This window comes from Vitis riparia, chromosome 8 (assembly GCF_004353265.1).
Source record: "Vitis riparia cultivar Riparia Gloire de Montpellier isolate 1030 chromosome 8, EGFV_Vit.rip_1.0, whole genome shotgun sequence".
Classification (NCBI taxonomy): Eukaryota; Viridiplantae; Streptophyta; class Magnoliopsida; order Vitales; family Vitaceae; genus Vitis; species Vitis riparia.
Window position 1 is genome coordinate 217199 of NC_048438.1, and position 18935 is coordinate 236133.

Genomic DNA, 18935 nt, shown 5'->3' on the forward strand with positions numbered 1-18935 from the left:
CACATTTATTGAGAAGTATTTGGGTTCTTTATTCGCATGTATGCATAAGGATGTTTTGGTAAACACGTAAGGTTTGCAAAAACTTATGAATGGTTTTTTTGGACTAAACTAATTAATTAATTAGAGTTTAATAAGATTAATTAATTAATTAGCACCCAAATAGGTTGAATCAAATGACCCAACCCCATAAAAAAGTTTATATAAACCCCCTTAAAGGTTAAGGTTTCAACAATTTTTCCATTCAGACTTCTAGAGAGAGAAACTCTAACATCTACCCTTTAGAAAACATTCCTCCTCCTCATGTGTTAGGATCCAAAAAAGAGTCACCGAGTGGAAGACCTGCTAGTCTGTGAGATCCATATCAATTCTTTGCCAATTGAATTTAGTTTGGAAACATCTAGATCACAAGGAAAGTACCATATGTTCTATATTTAAGTTTTCAATGTATACTATGCTTCCATTTGTTAGATTTAGGGAGCTCCTAGGACGTTTTGCATGCATCCTAATGATTCAAGGATGAGAATGGAGATATTTAGGTATTTCTGACACCTATAACTGTTTATTTGAGAGTTATGGAGGTTTATGTGATCAATATTTTGTCTTAAAATTTTCAGAAGGGGAAATTATTAGTGAGTTATATTAGCTAGATATAAGTTGGTAATTTTGTTCCAAATAACATTGGTTTTATGGAACCTTTCAAATTCATAGCACAAAACAACTAATTATCACGTTAGGTAAGTATGTTGTAGGATGTTTTTATGAGTGAAATGATAGTGTAACATCTACAAACAGACACATAAATATGGCTCAAGAACTATACACCAAAATATATGAGAAAATCATAAAATTACAAACACCCCAGGCACTCAAGCATCCCTAAGGAGTGCTCGAACACCCTATGCACTCAAGCATCCCTTAAGTTAAAAAGCGCTCAAGAGCTTGATACATGGACCAATGCTCAATGTCTGGACTAATGCTTAAAGCATAAACTAGTTTGTTTTATTTTTTAAAATCTTATAGACAAATGAGTGTGTTTCAGTTTGTTCAACTCAACCTATTAGGGTTTGTCAGCTATAAATATGCTTATTATTGTGTAAATTGATGTTGTGTATGCTATGTTGCATTTTCGTTACCCTTAAATTCTCAAAAAAAAAAAAATATTCAAGAATAAAAAAGAGTTGCAGTTTATCATATCCCTTCAGCTAGAAGTAGAAGTGTCCATTAAGTAACATGAAAATAAAATGTATGTGCTAACCAAAGTAATTCCCTTGTGAGAATTGTTATTCAAGTCCAAATAAAACTAAATACTTGCACGTCATCTTCAATGGATTTGCTTTACCGTTGACGAGTCTTATAATTTCATATATGTAAAGGTTTTTGTTTAGACATTGTAAATGGTTTCAATGTACATCGCATGTCATTGTGTGTGTGGACCCACATTTTTCACATGCATCCCCACTCAATGGCAAGACTCATTTTTATTGGTGAAAAATTAGTTTTGGAAAAGTTGGAATCGCTACTTATTTTATTTTATTTTAAAAGGGAAAATCAATCAAGAAAGAAAACCCTAAAGAATTGACTCTATAGTTTTGGAAAAGCAAGTCTTGAAAAACCCGAGTCTTGGTCCGGGGATCAGGTTACCTATTAGGAAGGTACCTCTAAGAGGCAGCACCCCTCTAAGCCCTAAAGAGGTCTATAATGACTAAGTAGAGAGGAATGTGGCAATTAATTAAATGATTGAAGATACCTAAGTAGACTAAGGTGATTTCAGAATTAACAAGTCTGAGTGTTTCATTTTAATGACATCTTTCATTTTAATGTGACAACAAGTCTGAGTGTTTGAATCACCATTGGTAGGGTCAGTAGGCATTCTTGGTTGTTCTTTATCTATTGCCCAGATGAAGATTATTGCTGAACCTATTGAGAAGCTTTTCCTTTGGGGTTACTCAGCTTGTACATTAGATACCACAAACCACAAAAAAGTCATAGTATTTGGAGGTTTTGGAGGCATGGGAAGACATGCATGAAGAAATGATGCTTGAGTTCTTGACCCATTACATGGCACACTAAAGGTAGTTAATGTCGAGGGGACTCCATCTCCACACTTGTGTCACACATCTTTAATGGTAGGGGACTTAATGTTTACTATTGGAGGTAGGACTGATCCTGAGAACATTCTCGACAATGTATGGATCATTGATACAACTAAAAATGAATGAAGACGGTTAGAATGTATTGGTTGTGTCTTTCCTCCTAAGCATCGGCATGCAGTAGCAGTTCTAGGTTCAAAGATATATGTATTTGGTGGACTTAACAATGATGCAATCTCTTCATCCTTGCATGTCCTTGACACGAACGATTTGCAGTGGAATGAGATACATGTCCATGGTGAATGGCCTTGTGCTCGTCATTCTCACTCATTGGTTGCCTATGGGTCTAAATTATTTATGTTTGGAGGGTGCAATGATGGCAAAGCTCTTAGGGATCTGTACAGTTTTGATGTTCAAACATGTCTATGGAAAAAAAAAAGTGGCATCGGGAAGAACTCCATATGCAAGGTTCTCCTACTCAATGTTTATCTATAAAAATTATCTCGGCATTATTGGGGGTTGTCCTATCAGAGAACATTGTCAAGAGCTGGCATTACTTGATCTACAGTCTCATGTGCGGAGGAATGTGATACTTGACTCTATTTTCAAGGTTTTGTTTGTTCAGAGTACAACCAGTATTGTTGGTGATGATCTAATTATGATTGGTGGCGGAACATCCTGTTATGCATTTGGAACAAAATTTAGCGAGCCAATGAAAATTAACTTGCTTTAGTTGGTTTCTCTACATGATACTCTTGTGCCTTCATAAATGGAAGAAAAACATGCTATTCACCAATATCTCTCCACCTCCCGAACTCCACGTTTGCATGGCCATGAACGACTACCTTGACTCTAAATGAGACTCTGGAACTTTTTATAGAGGCTTCAAGAAACCCCTGGTGATCACCTGGACTTCGGTTCCAAGGGAAAAGATAAATCAGAACTTGTTAATTGAATATAGTAGAGTCAAAGTGGTTTCAACTATTCCAAGCTTCGTAGGGCTTGATTATGATTCATATTATGGAATCATCTGTGTGGGTTTACAGCCTTTGGGAAATGTTTCATTGGCTAGAAAAAGACGTCAACGAGTCGTTTGGCATCACTTCTTCCAGTAAGATTTCTTGGGGTTGTAAGAGTCCATACATGGGAAAACTAGTGATCCCTTAAGGCAAAGTGAGAGAGCTTCAAATCAAAGCACGCCTTAGGTCCCATGAAAAGGAGTGCAGGTTCTTTCAACTAGACCTAGAAGTTTTGCTCCAAATTCTGCAGAGTCTCAAACAAGGAACTAGACAAGCAATTTCTATGATCAGAAACAAAAACAACAGACATAAAAGAAAATTTCAGAGAGAATGATCAATAGTACAGGGAACCTAATCTAAAACTGAGCGTTACGTCTCCACCAGAAGCTTTTATTGATAATTCGAGTTGTGATCCAGAGAAACTAGAGTTGAATTGAAGCCCCTTTTCAGATGAAGTGGTTGTTAAAATAACTATGGACTCACATATGGAGCATAGTTTGTGATTAAGCTATTCGCATATACATATTTATTATTGATTTGTTCTAAAGTATGGGGTCACCTCATATGTAGAGCCCAATACCATATGTGACTCAGATGATGGGCCTAAGACACATATGGCCCAATATCCAAAGGGTATGGTCTCTAAGGCATAGAGGATATATAAGGCTGGTGTCTGTTCATTTTTTGAATAATCTTTTGAATAGACAAAGTGTGTTCTCTCTCCCACTTCCCATCGTTAGAGAGATTATAGAAATGGTAGTTTCCTCTCTATAGCCTTAGAAGATCCATACTCATTCAACACCCACAATGGACTCAGGTTAGTCTGGATTCAATATGTTTTCATTCCATAAAATGTTGAGGCACATTTCTTTATATGATTTAACATGAGATTCCTATGTAGAGTTTTTTTTTTTTTTTGGATTTATAATGGTTTAATTAACAATTGGTATCAGAGCGGCATGTTAAAATCATTAAGAAATTGTCATTTTTAAATCATCTTCCCAAGTGGTATCAAATAAAATGTAAGAATGGAAAGGATTCACATTAACACCACGCATCTGCAAGTAATATCAGGTCTGTGCCACTGCGACGTCGCTCCTGTCATGGTGGCCCTCCCTACGACGACGGTTTGGGGGTCGAAAAGACGTTATGGCGTTGTTTTAGCGCCGCTACCGGTGATGGCGGTGACACTGCAACGTCGCCTTGCATATTGTGGTGTCGTTTGGCGCCGTTGGCGGCATCTCCGAATGCTGGATCCCTGTGACGTCGCTTAGAGAAGGGCTGGGAGCGCTACTACAATCCACGATGTCGTCGCTGTAGCGCCGTTTTGGCGCCCGTTTGCTGATCGGAGAGGCGCCGCTACATGTGACTGTGGTGACGCTATAGGTATTCCTTGCGACGCTGCCTAAAGGAGGATTGAGACGCCATTTTGGCGTCGTTCTCCAGTCGACTGCGCATGATTCAGGCACCGTTTTAGAGATTGGCTGTCTGGAAAAGCGTCATTCCGGCGCCGTTTGTTTGGTGTGGCGTTCCCTCCGTTTTGATGCTGGTTTTGGTAATCGAAGACGACATTGTGGTGTTTTCATTACGACGTCATTTGAGGGTCGTTATGGAGCATAGTTTGTGATTAAGCTATTTGCATATACGTATTTATCATTGATTTGTTTTAAAGTATGGGGTCACCTCATGTGTAGAGCCCAATACCATATGTGACTCAGATGATGGGCCTAAGACACATATGACCCAATATCCAAAGGGTATGGTCCCTAAGGCATAGAGGATATATAAGATTGGTGTCTGTTTATTTTTTGAATAATCTTTTGAATAGACAAAGCGCATTCTCTCTCTCGCTTCCCATCGTCAGAGAGTTTACAAAAATTGTGGTTTCCTCTCTATAACCTTAGAAGATCCATACTCATTCAACACCCACAATGGAATCAAGTTAGTCTGGATTCAGTATGTTCGCATTCCATAAAATGTTGAGGCACATTTCTTTATATGATTTAACATGAGATTCCTATGTAGAGTTTTTTTTTTCTTTTTTTTATAATGGTTTAATTAAAAGTGGCACCCTAAAATCCAGTGAACATGGGCTCTGAAACGAATACATTCAGTTTCTTTCTAGACAATCAACGATCTACAAAACTCTCCCTATGCAATTCGTATAAACAATGTAGTCTCAAGTATATTCCCGGACCTCACTACAACATTGGCTACCTTGGTGTATATTGCCCTCATCTTAATCTTTTTCTTTTCTTTTTTCATTTCTTCTATTTGTGATCTTAAATATCTTAAATCTAGATTTCAAAACCTTTTTCCGTCAAAATAACTATGGTTTTCTTTAAAATTCCTTAGGAGTTTCTAGTTATAAAATCCAGATTTTAACATACTATTTGCTGTCATTTTCCTTCTAGCACACATTTTCACTATTTTCTACTAATTTTCTCGATTTTCCACAAACATGAACAAACTTCATGATTCCTAACAATGGAATTCATAAAATCAACTCATGCAAAATTAATTAGAGCTTTGGAGGGGGCTTGACATTCATGATATTCTCTTCGATATGGTTTGTTTGATATCTGATTGATTGTACTTCCTCTTTGTGGTACATGAGATTATTTTGAATCTATTATTGGGCTAACCTTGTTTCCCATAGAGGCGTATTAGCTTGCTATCCAGGTATGCTCCTTCTCATCTACTTTCAAGAATTCTATGGACACATATGCTATTGATGATTATATCCATTCTTAATATAATCCTTAGGTGCTTAGATTTATGCTTGATTTGATTGGATAAAACATGTTGTGTGCTACATTTCTATACTAACTTTGATGTTTTATGACAACACTTGAGAAGCAGTTCAGGTACACACTTTGACTCTCTTTTATGATCATGATTTGACTTTCTGGCTTGGTATGTTAATTCGGAAATCACCTTAGTCTACCTAGATATCTTCAATCAATTAATTAATTGTCACATTCCCTTTGACTTAGTCATTAGGGACCTCTTTAGGGCTTAGAGGGGTGCTACCTCTTAGAGGTACCTTCCCAATAGGTAACCTGATCCCCGGACCAAGACTCGGGTTTTTCAAGACTCGCTTTTCCAAAACTATGGAGTCAATTCTTTAGGGTTTTCTTTCTTGTTTTATTTTCCTTTTTAAAATAAAATAAATATGTGGCAAATCCAATTTTTCCAAAACTAATTTTTCACCAATAAAAATGAGTCTTTTCATTGAGTGGGGAAGCATGTGAAAAATGCGAGTCCATAGTGTGATTGCTAAATTAGTCATATTATTCTCAGAATAGGAAAAATTGCATCACAAGAATAATTGAGAAGCACAAAATATTTAAAACTTTGGGTTAATCAAGTGGACCACATGTTCACCCCCTCTACATGTTTCATGGATAAAAAACCTTTCAACTTCTAATAGCTTACCCCAAAACAATTTAGTATGATGAAACTTTGAGGCAAACTAGAGGCACTAGCATTGCTGATGTACCCTTGTATTGGTAGTCAACCATACAATAATGCATAGTGGCACATTTAGAAGCTCTGAATTCTTTATCCGAACACACTGCATGGTCAACTTCAAAAGCTTACAAAACCATAAGATTTTCCATTTTTCTAATGATTGGATTCTAGTTCTCCCTTGAGTTGTAGTTTTGTTCATATCCATCTTCCTCCTCATAAACAAACAATTGGTAGTTTAGAAGTTACTGTGATGAGGATGAATCTTCAAGATATATATCAAGAAAGGGAATTAGTATTAGTTGTAATTAAAGTATGATTAATATTACTTGGAATTAAATTATGATTAATATTTGTTGGAGTCTAATTAGGATTAGCTAGTTGAATTATAATATAATTAGAATTTGAGTCATGATAGGTTATGAGAGTTCTAGTAGACTTTGTATGTTATAATTAAAATTAGAATCATCATAGGTTATTAGAGTCCTAGTAAACTTTGGATTTCTTAGAGAAACCTATAAATAGGCAAATCAATGTAAATCAAATAAATGAATTTGATGAATAATATTATATTTTCTTTCATTGCAAAATTGCAACCCTCAATGGTGAGATTCCATTGATTTACTTCTAGGTGAGACTCGTATAAGACCTTAGTAAGACTCTAAGGTTTTTTCATCTTTTCTTCATTATTTCTTCTTTCTCTCTATTTCTTATCTTATAATTTTCTCTACCATAAAATTTATTCTCTGTTCCTCTCCTTACACCCTAAAAATAAAATCCTAGCCCACCTACCCTTGAGTGTAGGCAACCATCCTAGGGTTGTCCTACATCATACCGGCTCAAGCATAAACACTTAGCTCAATAAACATAGTCATTACCTACCTAAAAAGAGCAGAGAAATCTCCCTGCTGCTGCACAACGTGTAACTGAGTACTGCCGATGCAATTTTCTCATTTATTAATAGTTTTCTGCGCTTATATACAAATAAATTTGCAACATGCCATTCATCTTGTGACAAGAAAAGAGTTTTACTCATCCATCATGACAAACACCCTTGCTCTCACCCCACAACATTGAGTAGGTTTGATAGTTGTACTCATCCTTGACCGAAGGAGACAAAAAGCAATCATCCCTATTACTTCACAACAGTTGCAATACAATTTTCACATAGTACTAACACTTTTTTATGCATTTGATAAACAAACAAAGTTTTCAAACACATAGTATTCATCTTGTAATGGGAAATGAGTTCTCTAAAATGGTTAAAAAAATAAAAAACAAAGAGCCTGCTACTTTGGTTCAACCTTTGTTGAGAGTGTGTATCCACCACTGTAGTCGAAGGCATCACTATCATTAACTTCCTTTCTAGGCAGGGAATCATTGTAAGGATGCCTAGGAACCCCTTTTGAAGCTCCGAACTCGGTAGCAGATGAGGAAGCAGATGTCGTTGAGTTTGTGTTCATTCCATCATTCTGTAGAACGGTTTCAATTGTCTTGACCACATCACTCATTGTTGGACGGTCTCCAGCTGACTCTTCAACACATTGCATGGCCAACTCCAGAAACTTCCTAAACCCTATAAGATTTGTCACGTTTCTGATTGCTGGATCCATTATCTCCCTCAAGCCATAGTGCTCTTCATCATTCTTATCCATTGCCATTCTCACCTCACGAACAATGTACTTTCCCTTCTCAATTGGTTGCCTAGCAGATACCAGTTCAAGCATAACTACTCCATAGCTGTATACATCGCTCTTCTCAGTTAGTTGTTGAGTCATGTAATATTCAGGATCAAGATAACCCTGCAACCACACAGCATTGTGAGATTAATGACTCAGAAGGAGTCCTGGAACTGGGAAACTGACATGGAAACAGCTCACAAGGTTCATTGTGATTGTAGACTATAACAGAATGTAAACGACGAAAGTGAAGCAACTTGATTTTATTTCTCCTCTCAAAATGAGCAGCCCACTAACCAAACAGTACCAGAAATTTTAATTTTCTATACTGAAGTCAGTTTCAATCTCAGCAGGCCTAGTTCATAGGAAGACGGCGCTGCAATACAATTTGACTGTTTCTTTATCAACACTTCTAGTTATTTCCATTCTAAAAAAAAATGATTTTTGTTAATTTAAAAAATAATAATTTTATTTCATTTGGACTTGAGGGCTGCTCTGAGTACCTTGTGAAGTTGCAAACTCAGGCAAACATGCAATTGAGATTTTATCAAGCAGGCTGTGATTGATGGAATAAGTCTATGGGTAGAGAAACACTTACCAATGTGCCTTTGACTTGAGTTGAAACATGCCCTTTTGCACTGTCTGATACTAGTTTAGACAAACCAAAATCTGCAACCTTTGCGGTTAAATTTTCATCCAACAGAATATTGGTGGACTTGATATCTCTGTGAATTATAGGAGGATTTGCAAGCTCATGAAGGTAAGCTAAGCCTCTGGCTGAGCCTAAAGCAATACGGAGTCTCCTCTTCCAATCCAAATGAATGCCAGATCTCCCTACAATCCATAATATGAAGAATAACTTCCTATGACATGTTAAGAGTCATGCATCTGATGGAAATTGAAAGTCAGCTTACCTGACAAGCTCTCCCTGAGTGTTCCATTGGGCATAAATTCATAAACCAGCATCTGTTCTCCTTGTTCAAAGCAAAAGCCCACAAGGCCGACAAGATTCTTATGATGAACCCGTGAAAGCAGCTCAATTTCAGTTTTGAATTCGAGCCCACCTTGCATAGATCCTTGCTGAGCTCTTTTGATCGCCACTATTTGTCCACCAGAGAGCATTCCTCTATAAACCTAAAGTGACCAGGAAAGGAATCAGTAAGTTAGGTGTAGCCAGATTTCTCAACAGTCGACCAAGCCCTTGGATAATTTACCTTGCCATAGCCCCCAGATCCAATCTCATTACTTTCTGAGAAATTATTGGTGCACTTTTTGAGTTCATCATAAGAGAACCATCTTGCTCCCTTTAATTGTGGTGCAGCACCACTATCTTTGCCGCTTGGAGCCCAAGAAGCTGGAACATAGATAGAGTGGTGAATAAATTTTGAAAGCTCATTTCTCCAATAGTACAAAATTCCCGTAGTTTTACAGAGTTCAATTGATAGCAAGAGTGATCATTTCAAATATAGTTACCAAATGGTTTGCTTAATTCAATAGCCCTTTCTGCACGTTTCTTTTGTCGAACAGCATATATCCCCAATGCCACAAGCCCCACAACCAGAATGGTACAGCCAATTGCTATCCCAATAATCACGCCCAAGCTAAAAGAAGTTCCTCCATGTCCTGAAAAATTTTTGAAAATTTTCTCATTATTCCAACATGTTAACTGAGCATAAATGAAAGTGAACTCACAAGTCGAGATGAAATCTTAAGTTACCTTGGAAGGGGTATGGAGATGCGATAAAATAGTAGGGCCCAAATTCTTCAGGAGGCTTGTAGGTTTGATTACTCAGGGAAAATCCAATCCTCTGAACCTCTGACCTATTAAAAGATTTTCCTGTGGGTGGAAAGAGTGCCAATTGTATCTGAAGATAGTCATCAATATTGAAGAAGGGGTTCTGAAGAAAAACTGAACCAGGAGTAAGGTTCAGTTTCGTCCAAAGGCTTGATTCTAGTGAATGGAATTTGTTTAAGTCAGACAAATCCCTGAAGGTTGGACCTCTGAAGTATAGTGTCCCTTCATATGCATAAGCGCACTTACAACTCTGAGGATTGAGCTTCTGGTCCGGGGAACAAAGTTCGCTTCCACAATTAGCCAGGTTGGTAGAATATGTCTTTGGGGTTTGATCCTGAATTTGACAGTAGGCAGTATTCAAGAGAGTAACCTTGCACACAGGGTTTCCCACGAGTCTGAAGTACATAAATTGGTAATATGAATGATGGTCAGAGATAAATACACATTATTATTCATTATAAGGCTAAGGCCAGTGAATGGCTCACATTAATGCATCTGTGTATCCAGAACTCAGTGTTACTGATGGAATTTGGTTGTTTTGCAAATCAACAAGCTGCAGTTGATCGCCTATGCTGTCACCCATGCTGAATGTGTCATTGAATGCATTGTTCTTTAGTTTCCTGTCACAAGTTTAAAACAACTGAATTATCATTTTCACTCCACTTTTCTCACCTGGTTTTCAGTTAGTCTTTGGTATTGGAATCAGAACTTACACTTGCTCTATTCCTGGAAAGCTGAAGACTTTTTGTGGTACACTCCCATAGAGTGATCCATGTTCTAGAATCCTGGACATCACAATTGAATTCCAATCTCAGAAGGGCTGTAAAAATTTTCATATTTTGCTGTTGTAATGATGGAGAGCTTACAGGGTGGTGAGTGATGGTAAGGTTGAGAACCAAGCTGGAGCTTCTGATGGGTCAAAAGTATTGTTACTTAAGTCGCTGAAAGGTTATTACAGAATACAATTTGTCAGTTTTACAAAAATACCAAGTTGTAAAAGATAAAACTGGATAGAACAACTGTTATACTAGATATCTTCTTACACATAATTAAGGTGGTCCATTCCTGTTAAGTTTGGTATTGGCCCAATAAGTTGGTTGTGCGCCAAATTCCTGAAGAGAACATAGGAAGATGGAAGAAATTTTTCTTAAATATGTAAAACACTATGCACAAAAAACTTAAAAAAAAAAAAAAACAAACAAACACCCACAATTCATTGACGATCGTTAGGTTGTTGAGGTTTGATGGGACGGTCCCACTAAGAGAATTTCTGTCAAGCCGCCTGTTGCAAATTACGACAATGTTCATTTCAACCAGTGTCAGAGGTAATAGTTTGAGCAAAAGTTGGAACTATCTTAAAGGATGGGAAAGCTAAGAGGGTTGGTGAAGTCTACTCACAGAACCTCAAGAGTCTGAACAAGTCCTAGTGTGTCTGGTATACTCCCAGACAATTGATTTCCATCAAATAGTCTGTCATCACAGAATCAAAGTCAGTCAGGTGGAGGAGGAGGCGAAGAAAGAAGACAATAAACCAATGGCTAGATATCAACTTACACATGTATTAGTTCCATGTCAGAGCTGAAAAGTTTCCGCGGAATGGGGCCTGAAAGCTGATTCTTATTGAAATGGCTGCCAGTTCATAAAAATCAGATACAAATTTACACATTAATAAATGGTGCAATACCATAGCACATTAAGAAAGATGATTCCAAAACACATTAGGTAGGGAAGCCTAATGATACTCACAAGTGTTTTGCCTTTAGAAGTTGGTCCAAGCCCGGGCTGGTTAATGTTGAAGTTGGGAGAGGTCCTGACAACTTATTCTCTGCCAGATCCAGCCAGTAGAGATTGGAGAGTCTACCCAAAGAAGGAGGTATTTGACCAGTTAAGTTGTTTGAATTCAGTGCCCTGAGAAGGAGAATGACATTGAAGTTAGTAAGACCACTCTTGTCCATGTCAACTCATTTCCATTATTGAGGAAGATAAGCTATTTTAGCATTTCTTACAAGAAGGTCAGCTGCGCAAGATTTCCCAATTCATCTGGAATTTGACCGGTGAAGCCACAGCCTGCAAGGATTCTGAGAGATGGAAAGAAAAAAAACATGTAATTATTTCATATAAAGGAAAAAAAAAAAAAAGCCTGCCTGAGAAGGATGGATACAAAGTGTGGAAATCAGCCAGTTTATTGGAACTTACAGGATGTTCAGATTTTCTAAATTCCCTAACTTTGGAGTGAGAGAACCTGTGAGACCTAGATTGAATGACAAGTCCCTGCAATGAAATAGTTTCACAACTTAAAATTACTTGAACAAACATTTGTGTGCTAGCTTCTGAATTTTGATTTGTTCATTACTGGTAACATGCTGAAACTTGTGTATATTTTCTCTTCAAGCTAGGGATAAAGGAACTCACAAGGATCTCAACTCGGTTAGCCCCCCAATATCACCCTCTAGCTTTCCTTTGAGGCCCATGGTCGATAATCCCCTGAAACCACATCAGCCTATATGATTAATGGGCTTGCCCTGGTTATCCAGTGGAAGAAAAAGTGATTCAAAGGGATAAAAAAATTATCATTGACCAACCATGAAGAGGCCCAGCAAAAACAACAGAACAACCAGAATGAGGTGAACTTATAGAAGAATACTCACAATGCAATCACCCTTGAGTTGTTGCATGTGATTCCTTCCCAGGGTACGCCACAAGGATCTGACTTTTCCCAGCTTGGTGGTGTATTTTCCCACTGACCCTTCAAAGACTGGAGTACCCCAGCTGCACCATGACCACCATTTTAGATCGATTTAGCTTTGATTCCCCATTATCTCAAGAATATGCTATACTTGTAAGCAGAATGATTCAGTTAAAAATCTGGATCAAGCCCCACTTGTGGAATAGGAGTCTACAATGGACAAAATTAGCTAAGACTCGAGAATGTTCCAAAATGACCATTGTCATCTCATTAATTTCATGCGTGCACTTTCTCAAGTAAAGATCATTTATCAGTAAAGCATTTTCAATTAGAAAAACAACAAGGCCATATTTGGTTAGCTGGAAATCCATTCTCCACTTGTTTAAAATTTCCATGTCACTGTTGGAGCAAATGCCAGTCACGAGGAAGTGGACTAAACAAGTTTTCACCCATTAACATAAACTTAGGCATAGTGATCAGGAATGGAAGACGGTACACAGGATGCAACTCGGTAAAAGAAACCTGGCCAATGCATGCTTGTCTAGGCTTTTGACTTAAATTGGAATTTCCCGCCCCTGTTTACCGTCAAGAACTGTACTTAACAAATGTTTGCCATTTGCTCCATATTAGTAAGGTAAAGTACGTAATAGATTGAAAATCAAGACATGGGGTTGTGACGAAAAGCTTGATTCCTGCAGCAGCAATCTGACTGAACTCTGGCGATGACAACATTAAAGGTCCCATGCCATAGGTATAATAAACAATTACAGAAAAACATTCCTACTTTCAAGTAATCATTTGTAGAATTCAGTGTCAATGCCACCGCAAGCCTCTTTTGGGGACAACCCTTAATCAAGTTCAGGTCTCAGATTACTGCCAACTCAAACCAAATTTCTTAACATTCTTTCCCTTCTCCGGGAGAGAAGATCAGTCCATTCAATGCCATACTGAAAAGCATTGCCTTAAGGTGTTCACCTTTCATTGTCTAAATCACGATCCTCAAAGATGATGACACCAACCTTTAAAGGCTTAGTTTGGATCTCAAACAAAAAAAAAGGGAAAAATCAGAAGCAACATTAATTTCTGTCATGGGAAAAAGACTGCAAGAAAAACTTGTCCCCCAATTTCTGGGGCACAATCTTAAATTAGAAAGCATGAATGGTATTTTCCCTATATTGCTGGCAGTGGGATTATAGCATGATTTTGTCCTTGGATAATTGGTAATACAACAGGAAAAAAAAAAAAAAAAAAAAAAGATTATATGACCATTTTTATCAAGAATTATAGAGCTGAGAAAACAGGACTGCACTGGAAAGAATCAACATGGTTCAGAGCAAAACTAGTAATCTCATGAACCTTTGTAAAAGTAAACAATTACAAACTTTGTATCAGAGATATGTTCTCAAACATCCAGATCATGGTGTTAGGAAAGTGTGGCAGAATGCAAACTACCAAATCAGAATTCAGAATGAAAAAATCTGCAAAACCCAGAGAAATAAAAGTCCCAATACTTAATACTTTACCATCATCAGAGTTGGTAAAACACAAGATCCCATGCATCCCTCCGGAGAACACCAGCAGGAAGAACAACTTCACAGCTGCCATGGCTAGCTGCAACATGACCCTGAAATCTTCACCAAAGAAAGCCAAAAAAACTTTAAAAAAGAAAGTCAACCCAAGCCTAAAACTACCTCAAAGCATGAATGTGAGGAAGATAAACTCAATGTGTGGGGACTGACCAACTACCTCTAGGCTTTCTAGCCTTTCCCCAGCATCATGATTATCGTGATGCCTCCTAACAAATTATCAAGTATCAACAACACCAAAAGGAAACCGAAAGAGAGAGTTTGAGGGGGGGAGGGTATTGATTTTGCCTTGTCTTGGAAGCTAATCTAACAATCAATCATCTGTCCACTATGGTAAACAGACAATCATAACATGTCTCATTCAGAGAGAGAAAAAAGACAAATGGGACGTTTTACCGTTTCCTCCGTCCGCACAACAAAGAAGACATTCGAACTATAATAATTAAACTTACAAGTGTGGCATCTTTTTTTAGAGATTTTGATTTAACAAGCAATTCAATGGGGTTTGTTGACAGTTGTATAGTAGGTGGAGACGGGACCCACCTCACAACTCTTTCTTTAATCCATTTTTCCTTAAACAGTATAGCCCTTCTTGGTTGGAAAGAAATATGGGTGCGTAGAAGAATATGATTTTCCATCGCTTGCTGCTGCAACTTGATAGTCAAACGTCAAAGGTTGAATAGTTCCAAGAAGCCTGCTGGCCTTCATATCCCTGTATACTCCATTATATTTGTACAAGTGGGGTTGACTGCGTCCAAGGCCTGCTTATGCTATAAACCTGTATATATAATATAAGACTATTGGGAATTGACTATTGACTAATACAATCCCAACTTTTTTTTTTTCTTTCTTTACCCTCTTTCCGTCTTTTTCTTTGTGGGATTGAAAATGATTTTTGTTTCTTTGAAAAGAGTTTAGTGTTCTTAAAAATAATTATTTATTTTAGGCAAAAATAATATTTGTTTAACTTAAAAAACAGATTATTGAGAATTTCTGAAAATAGGAAGAATATTTTTAAATTTTTTTATGTTATATATAAATGTATGTAATAAAATTTTGTTCCTGAAAATAATTATTTATTTCTTTTATTGTAAATATCTCCTTAGTTGAAAAATAAATACTCTTATGTTTTTTTTTTTTTTTATAATGGTAATTTGACAGGAGATGACTGAAAAAAAGTTTCTAAAGGTTTTTGATAATTTCGTGAAAGTTATTTCGTAAATTCAATATCAACGTTGCTGCTGTTAATAAAACATCCCTTTTTATAAAATCATTTATTACCATCATTAATATTATAAAAAGGTTGTGTAAAAGAGAGAGATGAAAGAAGATGATGTGGGCATCAATTTTATTAAAATATAAAAAAAAAATCTTAAAATACACCAGTAACTTATTGTGATTGTGTTTATAAAAAAAATTGAATAATTTTGAGGGAGACATTGTTTGAATTATAATCTTGTATTGCTACGAAACACACTTATGAGTTAATATGATGTAATGGTTGTGTTAAAAAATTATTAATTTTGAGGTAGACATTGTTTATATTATTAATATGTAAACAGGTTAGGTAGTTTTCGTGTTTATATTATTAATATGTAAACAGGTTAGGTAGTTTTCGTAAGGAACAATTTTCAACCACTAACCATCACTGGGAAATTTTAAAATTACCAGTCAAAACCTTAGCTTAACCTAGGAAAAATGTAAAACTATGAACTTCCATCCTAAATTATAATTCCAACATTTCCCATTCGACAGCCTCGTGTCCCTTTTTAAAAAATTTTAAAAAAAAAAATTCTTATTCATATCTAAATAATTTTTATTAGTATAAATGCATTGAGTATGGGTGAGACCCATATTAAAGATTCTTAACATTTATGAAAAGTTAGGATTGTTATAAATAAAGTAACGAATTTCATCACATATATTATGTTAAATATTAATTAATATTATTTATAACTTTCATTAATATTCAGTAATGTGAATATTAATGGAAGTCATTTGAAAAGTCAATAAAAAGACTTCTCATCCCCAATAATATGTGTCAAAGAAGTTCTCTCTCATTTCTCTCTTATTATCTCTCCCTTTCATTCTCTCAACTCTCTCACTTCTCTTCTCTAATTCATTCTTCCCCATTATATATTATTATCAAAATAATATATAATTGTCTTTACTTTTATTTGCGTTGCATTTATCCTCGTTTTACAACATGTTATCATAACGAATTACTCTAAAGGTAATTCTAGAAGAGACTATCAAAATGACTGATCAATCTAAAATTGATAAATCTATAACCCCCGAAGAGACACAAATAATGTAGTAAGCCCCTAAAGAGGTACAAGTACCTGAAAATTGTCATATCTTAATAAGTTATGTACACACAGGAGAAAAATGAGATCAAAATAATATTGTTATTAACAATATTTTCGTTTTTCAAGTGGCCTCTAATATCATAAGAAATGATGAAGATCTCGAACCACGAAATGTGGAAGAATGCCGAAATAGAAATAATTGACCAAGATGGAAAGAAGCTATGCAAGCAGAGTTAAACTCATTAACAAAACCAGAAGTTTTTGGACCTATAGTCCAAACACCTGAAGATGTAAAACATATTGGGTACAAATAAGTATTTGTATGAAAACGCAATGAGAATTATGAGATCATAAGATATAAAACACGATTAATAGCACAAGGTTTCTCGTAGAGACCTGGTATTGACTATGAGGAAACATACTCTCTCGTTATAGACACAATTACATTTCATTTTTTAATTAGTTTAGCAGCCTCAGAAGGACCGGATATGCATCTCATGAATGTTATTATAGTATATTTATACGAATCCATGGATAATGATATATACATGAAAATCCCTTAAGGATTTAAATTACCTGAAGCAAATAGTACAAAGCCTCGTAGAATGTACTCAATCAAGTTACAACGATCCTTGTATGGATTAAAGTAATCCAAACGCATGTGGTACAATCGCCTTAGTGAATACTTGTTTAAAAAAAGCATGTGAATAACCTTATATGCCCATGCATCTTCATTAAGAAATAAAAAACCGGATTTACAATTATTGCATTGTATGTTGATGACTTAAATCTTGTTGGAACTCCTAAAGAGCTCACAAGAACAACAAATTAGTTGAAAAATGAATTTGAGATAAAGAATGTTGGAAAAACAAATTTTGTCTCGGCCTACAAATCAAGCATTTTCCAAATGGAGTTTTAGTACATTGATCTACCATACATTAAGAAAGTTTTGAAGCGTTTTTATATGGACAAAGTACATTATTTAAGTTCCCCAATGGTTGTCCAATCACTTGATGTGAAAAATGACTCATTTCGTCCTTGTGAAAAATGTGAAGAATTACTTGGTCCTGAAGTACCATATCTTAGTTTTATTGGTGCGCATATGTATCTTGTCAATTGTATACATTTAGACATTGCTTTTTCTATCAATTTATTAACAAGATACAGTTCTGCTCAAACTCAAAGATATTGGAATGGTATCAAACATATATTGCGCCATCTACGCGGAACTACTACTATGGGTTTATTTTACTCAAGTGAATCAAAGCAACAATTGATTAGATATGCAGATGCATGACACCTTTTAGATCCACATAAAGGTAGGTCACAAATAGGGTATGTGTTTAATTGCAATGGTACTACTATTTCATGGAGATCTATCAAACAAACAATAGTGATTACATCATCACATCATTCTAAAATACTTGCAATTAATGAAGCAAGTCATAAATGTATATAACTAAGATTTATGATCCAACATATTCAAGAATCATATGGATTATCCTCTATCAAAGGTAACCAACAATATTATTTGAAGATAATGTTCCATGCATTGCATAGATTATAGGGGGTTATATTAAAGGAGATAGAACTAAACACATTTCATCAAAATTCTTTTATATACATGAACTCTAGAAGAGTTGTGAAATTGATGTTCAACAAATACGCTAAAGTGATAATTTAGCAGATTTATTCACAAAGTCATTGTCAACCTCAACATTCAAGAAGTTAATACACAAGATTGGAATGCGTCAACTCAAAGATATCGACATGAGGGGGAGTATGCTTGGAAAAGGGTGTTAATGTACTATACTTTTTTTCCCTTCGTCCAGGTTTTGTCCCATTAGGTTTTACTAATAAGGTTTTTAACGAGACAACCCTAACATACCAAGGGCAACTTAAAGAATTATAAAAATATTGTACTATATTTCTTTCGCTAGGTTTTTACCATATTATTTTTTGCTAGCAATGTTTTAATAAGGCATATTCTTCTAATGTGGTGGACATCCAACGGGGAGTGTTATAAATGAAGTAATGAATGTTACCACATTTATTATATTAAATGTTAATTAATATTATTTATGAATGTTAATTAATATTATTTATGACTTCTATTAATATTCATTAATAGAAGTCATTTGAAAAGCCTATAAAAATGCATTTCATCCCTGGTAATATGTATCCTGAGAAAAGAAGTTTTCTCTCATTTTTCTCTCTTTTATTAACCCTCTCTTTCTTTCTCTCACTTCTCTTCTCTTATTCATTCTTCCCCATTATACATTATTATCAAAATAATATAT

General features: G+C 35.8%; 1 protein-coding gene across 1 annotated transcript; it reads right to left on the bottom strand.

The window, feature by feature from the left end:
• Positions 1–7559: 7559 nt before the first annotated feature.
• On the bottom strand, positions 7560–14716 carry LOC117920522 (probable leucine-rich repeat receptor-like protein kinase At5g49770). The gene is made up of 20 exons (XM_034838114.1): positions 14487–14716; positions 14264–14371; positions 12703–12823; positions 12467–12538; positions 12251–12325; positions 12061–12132; positions 11801–11962; positions 11609–11683; positions 11453–11524; positions 11265–11336; positions 11098–11166; positions 10921–10995; positions 10768–10839; positions 10540–10674; positions 9977–10449; positions 9733–9882; positions 9474–9613; positions 9174–9393; positions 8858–9093; positions 7560–8382 (listed from the first exon to the last, which is right to left on the bottom strand). The coding sequence occupies exons 2-20, from the start codon at positions 14358–14360 to the stop codon at positions 7870–7872; spliced, it is 2901 nt and encodes a 966-aa protein (XP_034694005.1). The 5' UTR covers positions 14361–14371; positions 14487–14716; the 3' UTR covers positions 7560–7869.
• Between the last annotated feature and the right edge of the window lie 4219 nt (positions 14717–18935).